Consider the following 20450-nt stretch of genomic DNA (forward strand, 5'->3'; position numbering starts at 1 on the left):
AACATGGACTGTGCAGATTCCAAAGGAACATTTGAAATATGTTTTAGAACTAGTTTTTCACTGTTTACTTTTCCTGTTCATAAAACCATGTGAGAAGCTGGAAATCGTAAGGCTAGGCTAAAATCGGGATGCCCCAAGTTAGGCTGAACATTCACAGCTCTCACTGGCAACAACAGAAATGGAGAGTGCTCAAATGGCACAAGATTGCCAAGACAACGCAATATTCTGAGTTAAGAGTTTTTGAGGGTCCAATGTCAGGGGACTAGAGGGGTGAAGTCTTCTGCACTTGTAGGTTTGTTTCATTATATACAGCACCAGGGTGGGGAGTGAGGAGATGGGGGTGTGAATTATTTTATTATTTAGTTTCTTAATGCCTGAGCATTGCTCTTCATTATTCTGTGTGTTTAATCTAATCAAGTCCAGCCGAGTGGTAGGGACACCTACGCTCTTTAAGACCTTCCATAACGCCATGTCCCATATACAGAGTCATGTTAAAAGATACATTTGGATGGATAATGTAATACTCTAGAGGAGTGTAACTTGGAGACGTGAATTCTCATTAGTCTAAGTGGATGGATGGGTATTACCTTTTATAAAAATTTGATTAAAGAAAGAAAGATGCAACTCCATGACTCAGAGGCAAATGTAGAACTAGAGCATCCAATTAAAATGTCCAGGGTTGAAAGTTTGCACTGTGGCCTGAAAGGAGGATCAAGGGGCTTTCAAAACCAACTCTGGACAAGAGGTCAGCACACAGAATATGGGAAATACCAGTTTATTCACAAGGCTGTTTTTCAAAGGACATAACACGCAATTCTCAAGTGCGAAGTTTCCACCTTCCCATTGCACTGTTGGTTATTGAATCACTTGGGGATAGTCATGAACAGACCCACAGCAGCATTGACTCTGCCTGTCTATCATTTTGTACTACACCCATAAGCTCGGTAGCTGAGCGCTTTAAAAAAACCCCATAGCTCTGACACTTTAAATGTAGCTGGTGGTTCTCCTTTCACAATCAGCCCAGTGACACGGTCTCTGTGGGGTTCTAGGAATGCAGAAACACAGGAACAGCCAGCCCAGTTCAGAGCCCAGTGAGCCTCACCTCAAATGGTGGCTGGTGAAGGCACCAGTGACCCTGCAGTGGCTGTTATGAGATAAACTGCCCACTGGAAAGCTCCTCCTAACTCCCAGTAGATGCAGGTTGGCTTATGGCAGGTAGTATTAGAACAATTGTCTAAGATACAGCAATGGAGACATTCCCATAAGCTTTCTTTACTAACAGTAACAATTACAGTGCAGCCAGGAACACTGCAAGCTGCAAAAAAGTGCAGTGCCTCATATAATCACTTTCTTTATACCAGGGTCCCTCTGTGCCCCTCTGGCACTGCAGAGGGGCCTTTCTGTAAATGGGAATCAGGAGCTTACTGTTCATGCAGAGCAGCTACGATCTTGGGCCAATCTTTTCAAATGTGCGTGCCTAAAGGCAGGCACCAGTGGGAGCTGCATGGGCTAAGGCCATCTGAAAACGAGACCACTTATCCACCAGCTCAGTATCTAACCTTAGGCTTGCAAGTTAGAAAATTTTGGCCCTAGTTTAAGGTTTCTGCTACTATCTCAATTGAATTGATGTCATTAACCTTCCCTCCCACCACAGTTTCAAGGGGCCCAGATCCAAATCTGGCTGCAAAGGGGGTCTGTTCACAAGCACCCTTGAAAGTTGGGCTCTTGAGCTGTAGTATGCACTGCATACAAGCAAGGTGAGCCCTGGATGATCCTTTTCACTTCTGTTCCCGATGCAGCATTCACACCCATATGCTGTGCACAAGAGCAACTGTCAAATGACTAACTGTGATTCCCTGAGCAACCTGTATTCAGGAAACTCAACTGATGTCTGTGACTAGCACGTATGTATGTTTATATCTGCCAAAACAAATATTGCCTGTGTGTGTGATTTACAGGGCACAATGGAAAGCTTCTCACACAGAGAAATACTGCAGGAAAGACCTGATGTACAGTCAGTGTGATTTTTCTTTCCTGAATTACCTCTGTTGGGCATGCACTTTCCGTGGCAGAAAGAAGCCAGGCTTTGCAACTACATTAAAGCATGTCCCAAGACACAAAGAAAGAAAAAGGTTTTTGAGCCATAGCTTTACTGACCCCATAATCCGCTAAGCCCTGGCTTTCTCCTTGCTAGCCTTAGACAACTGCCCTCCACCTAGCCCAGGTGTTCTCTACTTGTGAAAAGTAACGCTAGACTTCTACTGCTCCCAACTGCTTGATATTGAGCAACAATAGGCGAGAACTGAAAATACTCGCTACCCTCCTAGAGGAGGGGAGGTGTCTCTGCAGAGTTTGGCCCCCTAGGGGTCTCCCGTTCAGTTGGCCCTGCTCACAATACTACAGCTGTTTTACTATCCAGCCATCACCCGAGTCACTGAGTTTCAGAAGGATGGGTGAGCTTTTGGGATCGTCACAAATAATTTCCCCTTAAACAATTCCTCATCTCTCCCCTTTCTTCCAGGTTTTGTTCCAACAAACAAAATTTGCACCACACCTTTGATGTTAGCCTCCTTTCAGAACTGCCCTTGTATGACTTTAGGTAGTAAATTGCTTAAGGAATTCCAGCTCGCCAGCAAGGCACGACCCCTCATTCCTGGAACCACGTGGCCTAGCTTTGATCAAGCTGTGTGTTCTCACATATCCCGTATCTGATCCCTTAAAAATAGCTCTTAAGTGTCTATTCCTTCCTTCCACCCAATGCTCAACGAGTCTGTAATGGCCATATGCATCTCTGACATCTAGAACAATACAATGGTGGCCAATTTCAGGCTGCAGGAAGATTTTCTCATGAGAAGTTTGAAAAAGTAGATGATGAAATGTCAAAGAGAGGTTCATACTTCGACATTAGAAATCCATTATTTTTCTTCTTGAGATGAAGAGAGTGAGGGATGCTAGCTTTGCTGTCAATATTGCCTTCTTCTTTGTCTTGAGCACTGAGCTAAGACAACTGAGGTGAAATGAACAGCACAGGTCCAATGTGTCATGAATGCAGTGTGACAAAGAACAAAACTCACATTCTGGAGTCGGTAAGTTGCCTCTAGGAAGCTAACATTTTAGTAGAGAACATCACAGCCTGCTCTGCAAAGTATGTCGTTAGACACACAGAAAGAAGAATAGGAAATGTAACATAAAAGGGTAATTCCTGTCCCCATGTATTTAGATAAAGGCTTTGTGTTTCCTGGAAAGTGAATTTCTTGTACAGAGTACCCTTTTGATCGTGTGGATTCCATATAGACCATTTATTTCCATTGCTAGGTGGTTTGTGTCTGCACCTGCCAATCCTATCTCACTGACTCTCCCTTTCCTTTCAAGTTTCATCTGACATAATTTTCCACTCTTGCTTCCATGATTCTCATTTTCCCTCTCCCATATCTATTAGAGCTACTTGGAAATCAGCTAGATTTCTAAGGGTTAAATCACTCAGGAAAGACTCAAGCCACTCTCTTTCCATTCAGAGGCTTGTTTCCATAGGAGATTTGGGCCATGTCTCTCTCTTTATATACACTGTCTTGATTGGGTTGGGGAGGTGCATTCTGAAGAGGGAGAATAAATCATAGGCTGAATTTTTGCATAGTCATTACTCAACCCTCCAACTCCATTGTTACAAGCTCTAAGGCAGGGCACTAAGAGGGGAGTGTCTGTCTGGGACAAGGTGTAAGAATCAACAAGAACTCATGTACAACAATCCGTCACTGCTAATACAGGTTCGGCTTTCAGGCTAGTTTTAAATAAACTTGTAAAAAAATACAGAAAAACAAAGATGAGCTTCTATATGGTGGCAGTAAAATGTCAAATAAAGAAAAATTATTATTAGCTTCCCTTCCTCCACTGAGACACCTGCAGGAAACCACTTGTAAGAGTGGACTTTATTGCTTGCTGTAACACAGTGCAACAGCTGCAGCCCAGCAGACTGGGTGAGGTCAGGCGAGTTAGCCGAGTTCTCTGGGAGGAATGTGCACAACTTATTAAAGGCCTGATTGGGCATAAAAGCCAACTGCAGTTCTTGAAGGGCTGCATGTCATTTCATCCACTACAAAGATTCATTCATAATCAGCATGCAGCACAGTCAATGTTTTTTTCCCTGGAAATAATTTTAGTACCAATTCCACAGCTAAACACCACAACTAATGTACACTTTTAATTCTTTTTCCCTGTTAATAAAAGAAAGCCTGGACAAATATTTCTAAGATAATTTTGCTTTGCTTTTCAGACAAAGGAACTTTTATTGCCTCGCTGCTTCAAGGCTTTTTGCAGAAGCTGTCGGAAAATTGTTAGGTTTGTACTGGGCCCAGCAGACCATCAGTGACAAATCCCCAGGAGTCTACAAATACAGGACCCACCTCATTGCTAGTGGAAATTGGCCATTGACTTCAATGGAGCTGTGCTAATCTGCACCAACGGAGAATTTAGCCCATAAAGCCCAGGGTGCAACTGCAGCTGTTCCACAGGGTTAATCTCTTTTCTTTTTGGTGGAAAATATTTAGACACAAAACTCCTCTGCTAATCAAGCAAAACACTGCCCATTTTCTCTCAGCTGGAAGTTTAAAAGGTAACATATCTCTTCCAGCATGGCTAAGCTATGCAACATATTTGAAAGCTGTTTCTTAGTTGTATCTGGATTTCTGAGCCACAGTTGGTGACAGTCATCTAGCTAAACAGAAGTAACTACGATTGTAACATTGGACATGACAGAAGACACAACAAATTTCCATCGGCTTCCATATTGGCTTAGCAATCCCCCAAACAACACTGGATCCAATCCTGAGACATGCTGATGTCAGTGGGAGTTGAGGGAGCTCAGCACCTGACAGGATCAGGCTCTTTAATTTTTAAACATTTAAATATTGCGTGTTAAAGGTTACAGGTGTTGGTCTACCTCCGCTCCCACTGGAGCCAAGGGAGCAGACTCAGCCCAACACTGAGTGCTTTTGCAAATCTCACCCTAAAATTTTGTTAAGGACATGGAAGAAGTTTACACTCCCACACAGCCAGTGTCACAAATATTCTCTCTATAGCAAAATGTCTGCCTCCAGTAGGGGGCGCCAAAATGACAATCACAACTTCTATCATCGCAGTGTTCACATACGTGTCAAGAGCCGAATACTCTGGTGCCATACATCCACTGAAATCAGCGGAGTTACTCTAGCAGAGAATTTGGCTCTAAGCATATTGATGGTGAGAAATGCTTCTTGTTTCTGTGCTGCACGGAGACAAAAGAGGTCTTGGTTTGCCTTCAAGACTACATTTGAAATGATGGTGTTTACATGCTATTTGCATTGAGGGTTAAGCTACAAATTGCACATTAAAATCTAAGGGAAAGTGCTGATTGCCTCAGACTCCAACACAAAGCGGTCGAAGGGCTCTTAGTGAGTGGAAAAGGTTAGTTTCATGGGAACATGACTCACTGCATCTTCATGAATAGGCAATGAATCCGCAGTCAAGACTATAAAGTACTGTGCTGTACACTTAACAGAACAACAATGCTATTGGAGCTTTTAGCTGCAGCTTAACTCTCCAGCTCAGGAAAGTGGTATGTGCTCCTCGGACATTCTGGAAAAGCTCACAATACTTGGAAATTCAGTAACAGACACTTCAGCAAAGCAGCAAACTGCTTCTCATAAAGGAATTCACATAAACTGGATCTTCCCTAGAGACATCTTAAAGAGAACAGGATTTTCAAAATCTGTGGGTCAGAAGTCTCTCACTCTAAAGTCTCAAGCAAAGCTCTTGCTGATTTCAATAAGTAAGGACAGATTAAGCAAAAGGACTTTGGGTCATGGCCCTGGAATACCACAGCACTGGAGTGACCATTCCTGTAGGTAGTAATACTGAAGAACTAAGACAATACACGTCTCATGTAGAAATACTCACACAAGCGTCCTGGTTAACGTGGAGCATGCCTTTTGGAGGCTACTAAATTAAATCAACAGTGCTGTTAAAAACAGCACCTCTTTAATAGCGGGTATGTAACTCAAAGTCTGTCTGTGCCAAGCAAGGCACTGCTCGGCACTGCCTTAATAGCTTTTCGCCCCATTCTGCTGACGCCACTCTTTATTCAAACATTTATGCTTTCAAACAAGTTTATTTTTTTTAAATGTTCTTCTGCTTGACAAACAGGTCACCCTGGGTCTCTGCTCTCGGGTGGTTGCTATGGAGCAGCGTGAATGAACCCTGAGCTAGGCTCCTACAGTGAGGAGTCCATGGTAGAATGGCCGTTCTGAGAGAGAATCCTGCGTTTTGTGACATTAGACTTGACCGATGCAGGAGAGTATTTGGGATTCCTGTAGCAGATAAAGCAGAGGATCTTCCGGAAGGTGCTGCGCATCTCATTGTCCCGATAGGAGTAGACAATGGCGTTGATGAGCGAATTGATCTCTGCCAGCAAGAGGACATACTTCTCCACCGCCAGCACATTGCAGCTTTCGCAGGCCAGGCCGTCCAGCAGGAGCAGCACCTGCCCTGGAGTCCAGCAGATAACGAAGGCGCCTGGGAAAAGAAGAAAAGCTGTAAGGACTCCTGCCTCTGACTTGCTGGGGGGTCAGGGCCTTGGGTGATTCACCTGCCTCCACAGCTGGTCAGGAAATGTCGTGTCCCCCCAGTCCCTCCAACAAAACAAAGAAAATGAGATTAAAAAGATATAGTCAAGTTTTTGGTTTTCACAGGTGGTTAACTATAGCAGGCTATTTCTGGCAGTCAAGTATCAGAGGGGTAGCTGTGTTATTCTGGATCTGTAAAAAGCGACAATGAGTCCGGTGGCACCTTATAGACTAACAGACGTATTGGAGCATAAGCTTTCGTGGGTGAATACCCACTTCATCTGACGCAAGTCGAAAGCTCATGCTCCAATACTTTTGTTAGTCTATAAGGTGCCACAGGACTCTTTGTTGCTTATTTCTGGCAGAAATGTCTGTTTCTGCAAAAAAAGACATTTTCTGTCAAAAAGTCATTTTAGATGGAAAATTTTCAGATAGCTCCAATCACTGCTTTTATCTCAGTTTTGCTATCTATATGACGAAGTTAATAACACTGACGTACTCACCATGGGAAGGGGAGTGGGTTACTAAATGCAGTTAATTAATGCTAAGTTGACAAAAGCAAATAAATGCGCATGGGAGGAAATAACAGAACTATTTATATACCTTACAGGTTTCTACAGTAACACTGTCAACTCTGAGAAAAGACCTGGGCGTCACTGTGTGCAGCTCAATGAAGACCTCTGCTCAAATTTGCAGCTTCCGTAAAAAAACAAACAAAATAGGGATGATTAAGTAATAATATGGAAAATACTCCAACACAATTGTATAAATCAATGGTTCATCACCTGGAATCCTGGGTGCAGTATTGGTCACCCTATTTCAAAAAACAACATTGCAGAATTAGAGGGGGTTTAGAGAAGGGTGAGGAGCATGATCAAAGGCCTGGAAAAATTCTGTTCTGAAGAGAGATTGAAAAGCTTGGCACTGTAGAGAAGAGAGGATGTGATATGCCCACACCTTGAGTACTGCGTGCAGTTCTGGTCGCATCCTTTCAAAAAGATATATGTGATTTGGTAAAGAAGCAGAGAAGGAAAACTACAATTATTAGAGGTATGGAACAGCTTCCATATGAGGACAGATTTAAAAAACTGGAACTGTTTAGCTTAGAAAAGAGATAATTAAGGGGAGATATGATAGAGGTCCATAAAATCATGAATGATTTGGAGAAAGTGAATAAGGAAGTGTTATTTACCCCTTCACCTAACACAAGAACTAGGAGTCACCTGAAATAAACAGGCAGCAGATTTTAAAATAAACTAAAGGAAATCTACCTCTACCCCGATATAACACTGTCCTCAGGAGCCAAAAAATCTTACCGTGTTATAGGTGAAACCACATTCTATCGAACTTGCTTTGATCCTCCAGAGTGCGCAGCCCCGCCCCCCGGAGCACTGCTTTACCGCTTTATATCCGAATTCGTGTTATGTTGGGTCACGTTATATCGGGGTAGAGGTGTACTTCACACAACGCAGTCAACCTGTGAAACTTCTTGCCAGTGAGAATGTGTGAAGGCCAAAAGTATAACTCGGTTCAAAAAAGGGTTAGATAAGCTCATGGAGGACAGGTCCGTCAATGGCTATTACCCAAGACAGCCCCACGCTCCGGGTGCCCCTAAACCCCCAACTGCCAGAAGCTGGGACTGGACAACAGGGGATGGATCCCTCAAAGTGCCCTGGTTTGTTCATTCCCTCTGAAGCACCTGGCACCAGCCTCTGTCAGAAGACAGGACTCTCGGCTAGATGGACCATTGATCTGACACAGCATTGCCGTTCTTTTGTTCTTTAGGGTCATTTCCCTTTATTCCTGTAATTTGATCAGACTGGGAACAAAGACATTTGTTTGGGGACTCAAATCATAGACACATTCTGTACACATAGGGACAGTAACTCAGGAATGTCTATTCATCCTGTCTCATAACACAAGGACTGGGGGATATTCAGGAAAACTGAATGGTGGCACATTCAAAACTAAGAAAAGTGTTTACTTTTTCACACACAATAATATAGTGGAACTCATTGCTACAAAGTTTCATTGAAGACAATTGCTCAGCAGGATTCAAAAAAAAGGGTTGGCCATTCATAGGCATAACAAGGATATCCATAATTATAATAGCGAGGATTAAATAAATCACCAAGCATTTTGGAAACGATCTAAACTCTCCTGCTTTAGGACATGAGCCTGATCCTCTGGCTATAAGGAATCAATAACTTCCCCTGGGGGTAGGTTATCCCATCACTTCCTTCTGCGGGGCTTCTTGCATCTTGCACTAGTCTGAGATGGAAGACAGTTCTGGCTGGGCGGCTAGATCCAGGGCCACCGGGGGGCGGGGAGCAAGTGGGGCAATTTGCCCCAGGCCCTGCAGGGGCCCTCACGAGAGTTTTTCGGGGCCCCTGGAGCGGGGTCCTTCACTTGCTCCGGGGTCCCCGGAAAACTCTCGCAGGGCCCAAGCCCCTGGAGCTTCTTCCGTGCTGGGTCTTCGGCGGCAATTTGGCAGCGGGGGGGGGGGGGGCCTGAATCCTCTGGGTGGCCCTGACTAGGTCTGCCTGTTCCTGGCAATTCCTGTATTCCTTCTGAAGCTCTTCTGAAGAGATCCATGTCGCTCGAAAGCTTGTCTCTTTCACCAACAGAAGTTGGTCCAATCAAAGATATTACCTCACCCACCTTGTCTCTCTAATATCCTGGGACCAACATGGCTACACCACTGCAAACTACTGTTTGGGAAATCCTTTAGCAGAAGGATTTTGAAGGACAAAGGATGGCCATTCTGTCGATGAATGAGGCGGAGAAAGGAGGGGGAGAGGGAAGGAATTTCTAGGGTGATTATTGTGCATTCTGAACCCCCTGCTATTTGCAGTTGTGTTTTTAGTTCTGAGGCTGCCGTAAACCACGCACTCCCCCGCTAGCATTCTTGTTACACCGGGGGGTGTATCCTGGCCTGTCTCTGCGGGGAGGGTGGGACAGAAGGAACAGTGCTCACTGGGAGTTTCTCAATTACACCCTTTACTGGAAATCGTCTGCTAGGAAGAAAAATGACCACCGAGGGTTCTGCAAAATGAAAGACTGACTCTGAACCCTTTCATTAACAGAAACAGGGGGAAAGGCAGCACTGGTGGGGGGTCAGGGCAGCAGCAGCAGCTGCTTTCTGGGCAAGGCTGGGTTTCTCTGCAACTCCAATAAACTTCCTTCCAGGGTCATTGCTTTGGTCCTAATTTCAGAGAGAGGAGGGGGAACAAAGAGAAATTCTGCACTCAGCTGAACAGCAGCCTTTAGAGAACTATGCACACCGCTGCATCACGAAGGGAGGGCTGATGCCCCCAGCTTGTGAGAGCCTGTCTCCAGCCCATGCACGCTGGGCCAAATTCTCCAGGGCTTAGTGCCCACAACCGGGGCCAAGTTCTCTGAAGAGCTCTATTGCCCTTCAGCACCTAAACAAAGGGGCTGGACTCTCAAAGGTGTGCTGCACCCAACGCACCGGCCTCTTCTGTCTGAACACTCGCACCCATGTTTTGGTGCCTGAACGGGAGCTAAGTTCTTTGGAAAAATCTGATTCCCCATAGTGGCCCACTGACAACCACGTTGAGGCTGTTGGGCCCTGTCCTGTGATCTCACTCTCATTTCCCAGTTACAAAAGCTCTGTCTAGGGGCTCATACACACAGGAAAGGTATTTCAGCAAAGGGTAGGGTGTGAATTTAATTCATTACCTCTGTCCTGGGATAAGAGCTTGCATGGAACTCTTATTCTGGAATAAGAGTGTTCTCACAGGGAGCTCTTCTGGGTAGCTACTGGTAATCCATGCCCCTAAATATCACCTAGAACAGTGGTCTCCAAACTTTTTTGATCGCGCACCCCATCAGTAAAAAAATGTTTGAGCATGCACCCCCAATATGTGTATATTTATTTATGTATAAATTATATACACGTACTACTATACTAATATATTATGTACATTATAAAACATACCAAAAATAGAAATTAAAAAAGGATGAGATAAAGATGAAATAACCAATATCTTTAAAATAATTTTTATTGTATTTTATTTATTAACGGTACAAAACCCCTTTTTGCTCTCACAAAAATAATATTAATAATATTTTTTAGTGAGAGCAATGTGATTGAATATGCTTCATTATTTCTGAAAATCTTGGTTTAACACTTTGTGATACAGCAATTCGAAGGTCTGGGAGGGAGTTGGGGTGCAGGTGGGTGCTCAGGGTCGGGTGCAGGGTCTGAGAGGGAGTTAGGGATTTAGAATGTGGGAGGGGGCTTAGGGTGGGGTGCAGGGTCTGGGAGGGAGTTAGGGTGCGGGAGGGCGCTCAGGGTCGGGTGCGGGGTCTGAGAGGGAGTTAGGGATTTAGAATGTGGGAGGGGGCTCAGGGTGGGGTGCAGGGTTTGGGAGGGAGTTAGGGTGCAGGGGGCTCAGGGTGGGGTACACGGTCTGGGAGGGAGTTGGGGTGCAGGAGGGGGCTTAGGGTGGGGTACAGGGTCTGGGAGGGAGTTGGGGTGCGGGAGGGGGCTCAGGGTCGGGTGCGGGGTCTGAGAGGGAGTTAGGGATTTAGAATGTGGGAGGGCGCTCAGGGTGGGGTGCAGGGTCTGGGAGGGAGTTAGGGTGCGGGAGGGGGCACAGGGTGGGCTTCAGGGTCTGGGAGGGAGTTAGGGTGCGGGAGGGCGCTCAGGGTCGGGTGCAGGGTCTGAGAGGGAGTTAGGGATTTAGAATGTGGGAGGGGGCTCAGGGTGGGGTGCAGGGTCTGGGAGGGAGTTGGGGTGCGGGGGGGGCTCAGGGTGGGGTGCAGGGTCTGGGAGGGAGTTGGGGTGCGGGAGGGGGCTCAGGGTGGGGTGCAGGGTCTGGGAGGGAGTTAGGGTGCAGGTGGGTGCTCAGGGTCGGGTGCGGGGTCTGAGAGGGAGTTAGGGATTTAGAATGTGGGAGGGGGCACAGGGTGGGGTGCAGGGTCTGGGAGGGAGTTGGGGTGCGGGAGGGGGCTCAGGGTGGGGTGCAGGGTCTGGGAGGGAGTTAGGGTGCGGGAGGGCGCTCAGGGTCGGGGTCTGAGAGGGAGTTAGGGATTTAGAATGTGGGAGGGGGCACAGGGTGGGGTGCAGGGTCTGGGAGGGAGTTGGGGTGCGGGAGGGGGCACAGGGTGGGCTTCAGGGTCTGGGAGGGAGTTAGGGTGCGGGAGGGCGCTCAGGGTCGGGTGCGGGGTCTGAGAGGGAGTTAGGGATTTAGAATGTGGGAGGGGGCTCAGGGTGGGGTGCAGGGTCTGGGAGGGAGTTGGGGTGCGGGGGGGGCTCAGGGTGGGGTGCAGGGTCTGGGAGGGAGTTGGGGTGCGGGAGGGGGCACAGGGTGGGGTACAGGGTCTGGGAGGGAGTTAGGGTGCAGGAGGGCGCTCAGGGTGGGGGTGTGGGAGGAGGCTCAGGGCTGGGGCAGGCAGGAGGTGCAGAGCACTTAGCTGGGGCAGCTCCTGTTTGGTGCAGGGGGTGCGCAGGTGGCTCTGCACAGCACGGCACTGCCCCCATGGCCGTGATTCTGGGAGCTCCCCCGCACCCCTGCCAGCCAGGCCCACCCAGAACGCAGGGGCTTTAGGGGCTGCAGGACCCTGGGCTAAGGGGGCCCCGGGGCCCTGGCCTGCAGCTCTAAAGCCCCTTTCAGAATGCAGCCCTGTGAGCACGGGCCGGAGGACTCCGGAGGAGCAGGGGCAGCCGCGCAGCCAGCGGCCTGAGAGAAGCTCCGCTTTCTCCTTCAAAGCTCCGCTTCTCTCCAGCCGGCTTTGAAGGGGAAAGCACTGCTTCTCTCCGGCCGCTGGCTGCGCGGCTGCCCCTGCTCCTCCACGGGCCGGAGGACTCAGGGCCGCATTCTGAAAGGGGCTTTAGAGCTGCAGGCCAGGGCCCCGGGGCCCCCTTAGCCTAGGGCCCTGCAGCCCCTAAAGCCCCTGCGTTCTGGGTGGCCCTGCCTGCGGGGGGCGGGGCAGCTTCTCCGTTCCCTCCCTCCTCCTCCGGCTGCTCCCTTCGCCCCCCCGGCAGTGCTCCTCCTGCCATGCCTCCCAATGGATCGTCTTGCGCACCCCACTTTGGAGACCACTGATTTACTAGACAGAAACCCATGAGTTTTAGGAAAGTCCATATTTGCCATCACTATGGATAAGTGATTGACAAACCCACCCATTCACCTTGCTCCCTCTAATACAAAACGAAACACTCTTCCAACCCGAAAGCGTCTTTCACATGCCCCATATTGACAGTTCCCTGAAGATTATCCATTTCAGAAGCTTTCCCTCTTCATCATCATCACACACACCCTTTCCCCACACAGAACTCCTGAACACTGACATTAACCAGATGCTTTTGGCTTCCTTTATTGAGCAATAAGCGGTCTCAGTCTTGCTGTTTCCCACATTTTACAGAGCAAGCACGGGGGGGTTAATTATTGGGCCAAGTCTACGTTGATGCGACTGGAGTAGAGTCAATCAGAGTTACAGCAGCAGAGAATATGGCCTGGTTATGAACCCCCTGGTGCCGTCTGCAGCTGCTGGGATCTGCTCGCGTGCAGTCACAGGTCTGTCTTTAGAAGAACAGAGAGGCACACGGGGCCGGATCGGGCACCGGACGGTCGAGGAAGCCATCCTCCCATCACCTTGCCCTGGCCCACGCGAGTGCCTCACACCATCCTTGTGCTCAGGCCAGGGCCGAGACTTCCAGGGCACCCAAGGGACCCTGCGTCATGCACACACGCGCCCACAAGCCTAAACAAGAATGGGCTGTCTCACTGTCAGAGCCACGCAAACAGCTTTGACCCCGTCCTGACTCCACTGAAATCCCCAAAGGGCTCCGGCTGCACGGACTCCACCGAGGCTGTTATCTGCAGCGGCCCCATTAGGACATGGCTTTCATCCACGTTGTCTGGACTGAGGGATAACGTCTCCCCTTGGGCTCAATTTGAGCACAGAAGAGAGTCTGGTCAGTGGTGAATCTGCTCTGCAGTTCGCTCAGGGTCAGGGGCCGGGACTCAGGGGAAATTCTGCTGTTGATGTCAAGGGCAGCAAGACTGGGCCTTTCCTTACCCATATGCTGCATCTTCCCTGTCTCCTCCAGTCCCCCCCACCCACACCCCCTTCTGCGTGGGAGCTTTGCACCCTCTTTTTAACAGCTGTAGCCTACACAATTCTGACACACAGCCTCACACAGCAGTCACACACTTACTGCCCCTGAAGGTCTCTGACCCTCCCTCCCTATTAACACACCTACCAGCCACCACACCCTGCAATGAGTAAAGGGCAAAATATGTCTCTGTGCACAGTCCAGGTTTGCAGAAGGCTGTGGAGCCGGGCTAAGGGGATGGAAATAGGTTTTCGCAGAGCAGAAAATCTCTGCATTAGCGGCTCTGGCGGTACCCTGCTGAGCCCTATCATTAATGGGCATTTCTCAGCTTTGAGTAGTAAAAAAAAGGTCTCCCCCTCCCCCACTTGCTCAGCTGTCTGGGTGAAGAGCTGAGCTGCCATTTCCTCCCTGATGTCAGTCCCATGGTGATGGCAGAAGCCAGGGTTTCACTGCAAAGATTCCAAGGGCTTTGGCCAACTCCTCTCCATACAGCCCCCATGTGATGAGCAGAAGGCCTCCAACTCCTCACAAAGTGCCGATCACTTCCTCTTACCAAACCTGCACAGAGCCACTCCTCCAGGCTCACCTTGCTTCCAGTTCAAGGAGCAAGGAAAGGCCTGAAAGGGGATCCTAGCAGCAGAAAGATGGGTCAGGTCTGGATTTTCCCCACCACCACCTTAGACACCCAGGTAAGAACCCCTGCCGGCAGACAGAAATCCTTCCTCCTTCCCAGCATGATGCCTCGAAGTCGCACTGAAATGAGTCAGTCCCTGTAACATCCACCCAGGGTGGAGTTAACTACTGTTCTAGGGGGGTGGGAAATAATTCGCCCTGTTCCTGAATGGGCAAAATAAATAAAACGAAATGTGTTCCAGCCCTGCTGAACTTGTCTACAGCATCTGATTGATTTCTGGGCAATCATGGGCATGCTGCTGGCAGCAGAACACAGGGTGGGGGGAGGGCGCATGCAGCTAAGGCGGGAAAAGACAATCTGTAGCACTGCGTTAGCAAGTTGCAACAGGATGTGAGCGCTAATTCTCCTCCAGCAGAGAGACACCAAGGAACCACACAACTCAGATTCCTGCCGCCCCTTCCCCCTCCTAGCTCTGCCAGCAGGAGTTTGCAGGGAGTAGCTTCTTTGTTTTCAGCTTGAAGGTTTCCCTGACTGAGCAAATTCTGCACTTATCAGGAGAGATCTGCAAGCTGGGGAGCGTGACCACAGGCTCAGATGTGAGCTGGGCTGCAGAGGATAGGGTGACCAGACAGCAAGTGTGAAAAATCAGGACAGGGGATAGGGGGTAATAGCACCTATATGAGACAAAGCCCCAAATATCAGGACTCTCCCTATAAAATCCGGATACCTGGTCACCCTAGCAGAGGCACTTAACATGTTTGTGTATTTCATTTTCATTAAACACTTTGGATCATGAAAGATCTGACAGCAATAACAATCAGAAAATTTCCCAGCACACTGCAGGGAAGCCCTGGCACTTCAATACTGATAGACTGCACTTAGGCACTGGCACTGCAGCCTGAATGGTTATAATTATAAATAATATTCCACCTATGTCTGATGCCTTTCAGCCCAAACTCCCTAATGACCTTTAGAGACTATATACACTCAGAAACATTAACGTGCAGCTGCCTCTGGGGTGCAGGGCAGCAGCCGCAATGCACAACACTGGCCAAGGAGACTGGGACAAACCTTGAGCCAGATTCTCTTGGTTTACTTTGCCAGATCTCTGCTGCATTCGATGGAGCTTCACCAATTTATACCAGCAGGGAGTTTGGCCCATGGGCTCTCACAGAGAGCACCGCCTGGCGGCTTTAATGTTTCTGCAGAGCAGACAGTACCTGGTGTTTCAGGGTCTCTGCAATGATATAATTCTCAGAGCAGTTTCAGTAAAAACCTCAGGCAGGACCCAGGCCAGGACTGTCAAGGACCCTATGGGAGTTACATGCACAAATCCTGCTGACTTTGGACCAGAGTGGGGCACAAACCTCCCCTGGCCCATTTGAAAATACCAGCGTGAAACCTGGTTTCATCATCCTTATCCCCTTTTATTGCAGGAGACGTAGACGCCGACTCCGTGGGTGCTCCGGGAAAAAAAAAGAGTGGGTGTTCAGTGCCCTCCAACGGCCACACACCGACCAGCCCCTCCCCCTCCAGCGCCTTTTGCCCGCCGCTGATCAGCTGTTTGGCGGCAGGCAGACGGCGCTGGGGGGAGGGGGAGGAATGGGGGGGAGAAGCGGAGTGGGGGTGGAGCCTCATGGGAAGGGGCGGAGTGGAGGCAGGAAAAGGTGGGGTGAGGGTGGGGCCTTAGGGGAAGGAGCAGAGTGGGGCGGGGCCTCAGGGCTGAGTGGGGCTGGAGTACACCCAGGGAAAGCGGAAAGTCGGTGCCTGTGGCAGGAGAGACGGACTGTTTCTCTAGAAGCCTCCACACCACTACAGCTGCTCCCAGCTCCACTGGTGTCCACAGTCAATCCCCCCCCCTTAGGAGAGCAGAACCCTTCGAACAGAGCATGTGTCTGCCAAAGTGCCCCCACCCCCAGACAGCCAGAAACGGGGTGTGATATTAACACACTGCTCACGTTCCCGGTCTGCGCTGGCCAAAGCTCAGCATTTGCTCTCCGACGGGACATCACATCTTCTTCCCCCACCACCTCTGCTCTTTGAAGAGCCACAGCTGCCAGCCATGTTCGCAGAGACTGGAGATAAGGGCACCTCAGGGCTGCACCATGCCCCTCCTAAGTACCTCTTAGAGGTGCTCCAATTAGAAGCCGGGGAAAATGCCAAACTCACCCCTTTAGCTTAGCCTTCCCTCAACAACTGCGAAGAAAGGAAAGGGACAGACAGGGGTGAGGCACGGAGTGAAAGGAAGAAGAAATAAATCATCATTTCTCCATGTGGCTGTCAGGAGGAAGGTGGGCCCGTGATGGATTTTATACTGTGCGTGGTGATTCTGGAAAGCATTCAGATGCTATAGCGTAGGTAGAGCTTGTAATGGATTTATTTTCTTCATACTGATGGTTAGTCCAATGATTATGGAACAAGGTATGTTGACCGCTCCAGAAGTTTCAATACCTAACACCATGCTAGAAGTGGTGCATAAGTTCTGCTATCTAGGATCAACTGTATCGGATAACTTAACTCTAGATAAGGAGCTGAATTCTCGAATTGGAAAGGCAGCTACCACATTCAGCCAACCGACTGAATGTGTGGGAGATAACAGAAAACTAACATTGAGCACCCAGATACATATCTACCAGACATGCGTTTCAAGCATGAGGGTGGGACCTGGATCACACACAGCAAGTGTGAGAGAAGGCTAAATACCTTTCACACCCACTGTCTTTGCCATATTCTAAAATATCAAGTGAGAAACCAAAGTTCCTGATGTCACTACTCTGGACATCTTCACCGGATGGATGATTGACACATTCCAGATGATCTCCTGTATGAAGGATCTGCAGATGCTCCAAGGCCACTGGGCCAACCTAGGCTCAGGTTCATGGACATTTGCAAGAGGGACTTGAAACCCTTCAAAATCAACATCCCAAGCTGGGAAGATGCAGCAGGGAACAGGCTACCCTGGAGTCAAAGAGGCTGAAGAGAGATGGTGCAGAGAGAGCAAAGATGAAAGTGCAACAGGTCTCAAGCGCTCGTAGTGCCCCAGCTCCATCCTCTGACCCTGTGCTTTACACCTGCACTGTCTGTGGCGAGGACTGTCACTTGTGAACTGGACTTCCTGAGTCACTTGTGGTGTTGCAGCATCACACAGAGTAACAAAACTGCTTTGGCATCGACACCAGTCTTTCGAGACAGACAGCTGGTGATCAACTCCTCTACATACTGGCTGTGCCACTAAAACGCATTTAGGACACGAATAAAAAAACCCAACAGCCCTCTTTTTACAGGGCAGCAGGCTGGATTCTTAGCCACTCCAACGCCCCTTAAGCCAACAGGTCTGAGGACTCTCCCAGCCTGAAGGAATCTGCCGGTGGCATATGTATGGCATAGCTGGATCTATGTGCCCAGGGGCGGCTCTACCTATTTGGCCGCCCCAAGCAGTCATGTGCAGGAGGCGCCCCGGAGGCCCGGGAGCAGTGGACCTCCCGCGGGCATGACTGCGGAGGGTCCGCTGGTCGCGCGGCTCGGCTGGACCTCCCGCGGCTGCGGACGGTTCGCAGGTCCGGCGGCTCTGCTTGAGCTGCCGCAGACATGCCTGCGGGAGGTCCAGCCGAGCCGCGCAACCAGCAAACCCTCCGCAGTCATGCCTGCGGGAGGTCCACTGGAGCCGCGGGACGAGCGCCCCCTCCGCAGTCATGCCTGCGGCAGGTCCACTTGTCCCGGGGCTCCGGTGGACCTCCCGCAGGCATGGCTGCGGCAGGTCTGCCGGCCCAGCCTGCCGCCCCCCCGGGAAAGGGCCACCGCACGTGCGTGCTTGCCGCGCTGGGGTCTGGAGCCAGCCCTGTATGTGCCCTCCTTGCAGCCCCCAGGGTGTGATGGAGGCACTGGGGGGAGAGTCAGGAAAAGGGGCGATAGCCATAGTGTACTGGCACCTCAATGTTCCCCAAAAGTCCAGTGGGAGCCACTGCAGTTGCATGTAGGTTAGAGCAGTCCTGAGGCTGCTCTAAGCTACACCAGAGGCCAAACCATTCCCCAGGAACCCCAGGGGAGCAGGAGGGTGGCTCACAACTACCTCCCCCCATCTCAGCTGTACTGGACACCTCCTTCCCTCTCTCACTCCCCAACACCTGGGCAGACAAGGGAAGGAGCCCCATGGCACCATGCAGAGCGGGAAGCAACTTACTGAGAATGATGATGACGGTTTTGATGAGATTGATCATGGTCTCCTTGTAGCGGGGGTGGAAGCTAGTGTGCTTGGACATGCGCGTCATCTTCCTCTTGACATAGACAAAGATGTGAGTGTAGACGACCACCATGATCAGGAAGATGACCAGGTTGGAGAGGGCCCAAAAGGTCAAGTAGCTCCTGCTGTAGAGGGGCGCCATCCTGGAGCAGTTGCCCAGGTCGCACAGGCAGTGCCAGCCATAGGATGGGATGAGACCCAGCAGCAGGGCTGTGACCCAAATGCAGATGATCAGGATCACCACCCGCTGGTTGGACATGGAGCTGTGCAGCTGCATGGTGAAGACAGTCTGGTGCCTCTCCACGGCGATGGCCAGCAGGTTCACCACCGAGGCAGTCAGGCTGGTGTCCAGGAGGCTCTGCCGGATGAACCAGGTCCTGACGGAGAGCCCTGCTGTCCTGGGCCCCGTGTGGAACATGAGGAACATGTAGGCAATGCCCGCGAAGAGGTCCGCTGCTGCCAGGTTCCCCAGCAGGTAGTAGATGGGGTAGTGGAAGCGCCGGTTGATAATGATGGCGCTGATGACCAGCAGGTTGGTCAGGAGCACGATGACGCTGACTGTCAGGCCCAGGGCAACGACCAAGACATCCTTGGTTCTCCAGTAGGAGGTCAGCTCCTTCCGGCTGTTGTTGTAGAAAAACCCCACACTCTCGTTGTAGTAGCAGTGCTTCATCTTTACAGTCCTTGAGGACAGGAGAGAGTCGTGTTAGTTCAACCACTGGCACACAAAGCAGCCCCCGTTATAGCCCCTGAGAGACGCACTGAGCTAATACTTTACGGCCTGGTCTACACTTCACATCGCACTCAGTTGGGGAAACTTTTGCAGTGCCATGATTAGGTTGACTGAACCCCTGGTGCAGACACAGCTAAGTCGACAGAATAATTCTCCCATTGATCTAGTTACTGCTCTCAGAGAGGTGGATATACACCGTGATGAAAGAACCGCTGCTGTAGTCAAGGTCTCCGCGGCAGCAGCAGCACAGCTGTGTCTCTGTAATGTTTCTAGGATAGACCTACCCTAAGATACAAAACAGGAAAAAGCGTACGTAGGACAAACCTCAACATCTGCTACAGACGTGAGTCTAATTAAAGTGAAATAGGGTGAACAAGAACCGGAAGCCTCTGAGCTGCTGACATATCAGCTCTTCCCCCATGTCCCGTAAACCAAGTGCCTGATTCACCTTTGCCTCGTGCAGTCATTCACTGCAGTTCAAGGTGAACACAAATTTGCTGCACTACTGTAAGTGGCTGCACAAGACGCTGGGCTGCAGGGGCCTGCAGAGTACAACCGACTCCAGGAAAATTATGCTGAGGATGCAGCACAACTCCGGAAACAGATCAGGCCTCAGAGATTTGCCCCAATCTGATAAGGGATTCCTCCTCAGGAATATCTGCTTCCCAACCAAGCAGCTATGTGTGGGAGACAGAACTGCAATTGTTATTGTTGCTCCAGCTGCTCTACTTCAAAAATTGAAAATAAAGCACATAACACAGACATTTATCAGTCAAACATCAAGCAAAAATCTGACAAAACCTTTGATTCCCTGCAGCTGTCACCCACCCCGCAGCACCGCGGCTCCTGGCTTGGCGAGTGCCCAGATCTTAAATTGGTTGAGCTTATTTTGCTGCTCAATGCCTGATGGTGCCTCCCGGCTGGTCCTGAACTCCACTCTTTTCCCAGGTCTTACTAATCCTTCTAGAGGGGGTGGGCACTGCAAGACTAGTCTGCCAAGGGGCAGATGAGTACTGAGAGTCTGGGCTCTAACACAGAGACTGGCCAAAGATGCTAAACTGCTGCAGGAGGTCAGCAAAATATATCAGGGGGCTGGATAACTTCATTGGCACTAACACCTAGGGAAGACATTGGTACAAAGGCAATTGAATCTCATACTC

The 20450-nt window shown here is 49.8% G+C and overlaps 1 protein-coding gene across 18 annotated transcripts in view; it reads right to left on the reverse strand.

The window, feature by feature from the left end:
• Positions 1-252: 252 nt before the first annotated feature.
• Positions 253-20450, reverse strand: part of LPAR2 (lysophosphatidic acid receptor 2) — a 40914-nt gene continuing 20716 nt past the window's right edge. For 16 of the 18 annotated variants that reach the window (XM_044995712.1, XM_044995707.1, XM_044995702.1 and 13 more), the window contains 2 exons: positions 18498-19240; positions 253-6546 (listed from right to left, as the gene is read on the reverse strand). In XM_044995712.1, coding sequence (XP_044851647.1) covers positions 6245-6546; positions 18498-19230 — 1035 coding nt within the window. In that variant the 5' untranslated portion in view covers positions 19231-19240 and the 3' untranslated portion in view covers positions 253-6244. Of the gene's footprint in view, positions 6547-7199; positions 7293-16692; positions 17291-18497; positions 19241-20450 lie in introns of those variants that run through there. The other 2 variants (XR_006574614.1, XM_044995718.1) reach the window with 2 other exon arrangements.

The sequence above is a fragment of the Mauremys mutica genome, chromosome 20 (genome assembly GCF_020497125.1).
Source record: "Mauremys mutica isolate MM-2020 ecotype Southern chromosome 20, ASM2049712v1, whole genome shotgun sequence".
In the NCBI taxonomy this organism is placed as follows: Eukaryota; Metazoa; Chordata; order Testudines; family Geoemydidae; genus Mauremys; species Mauremys mutica.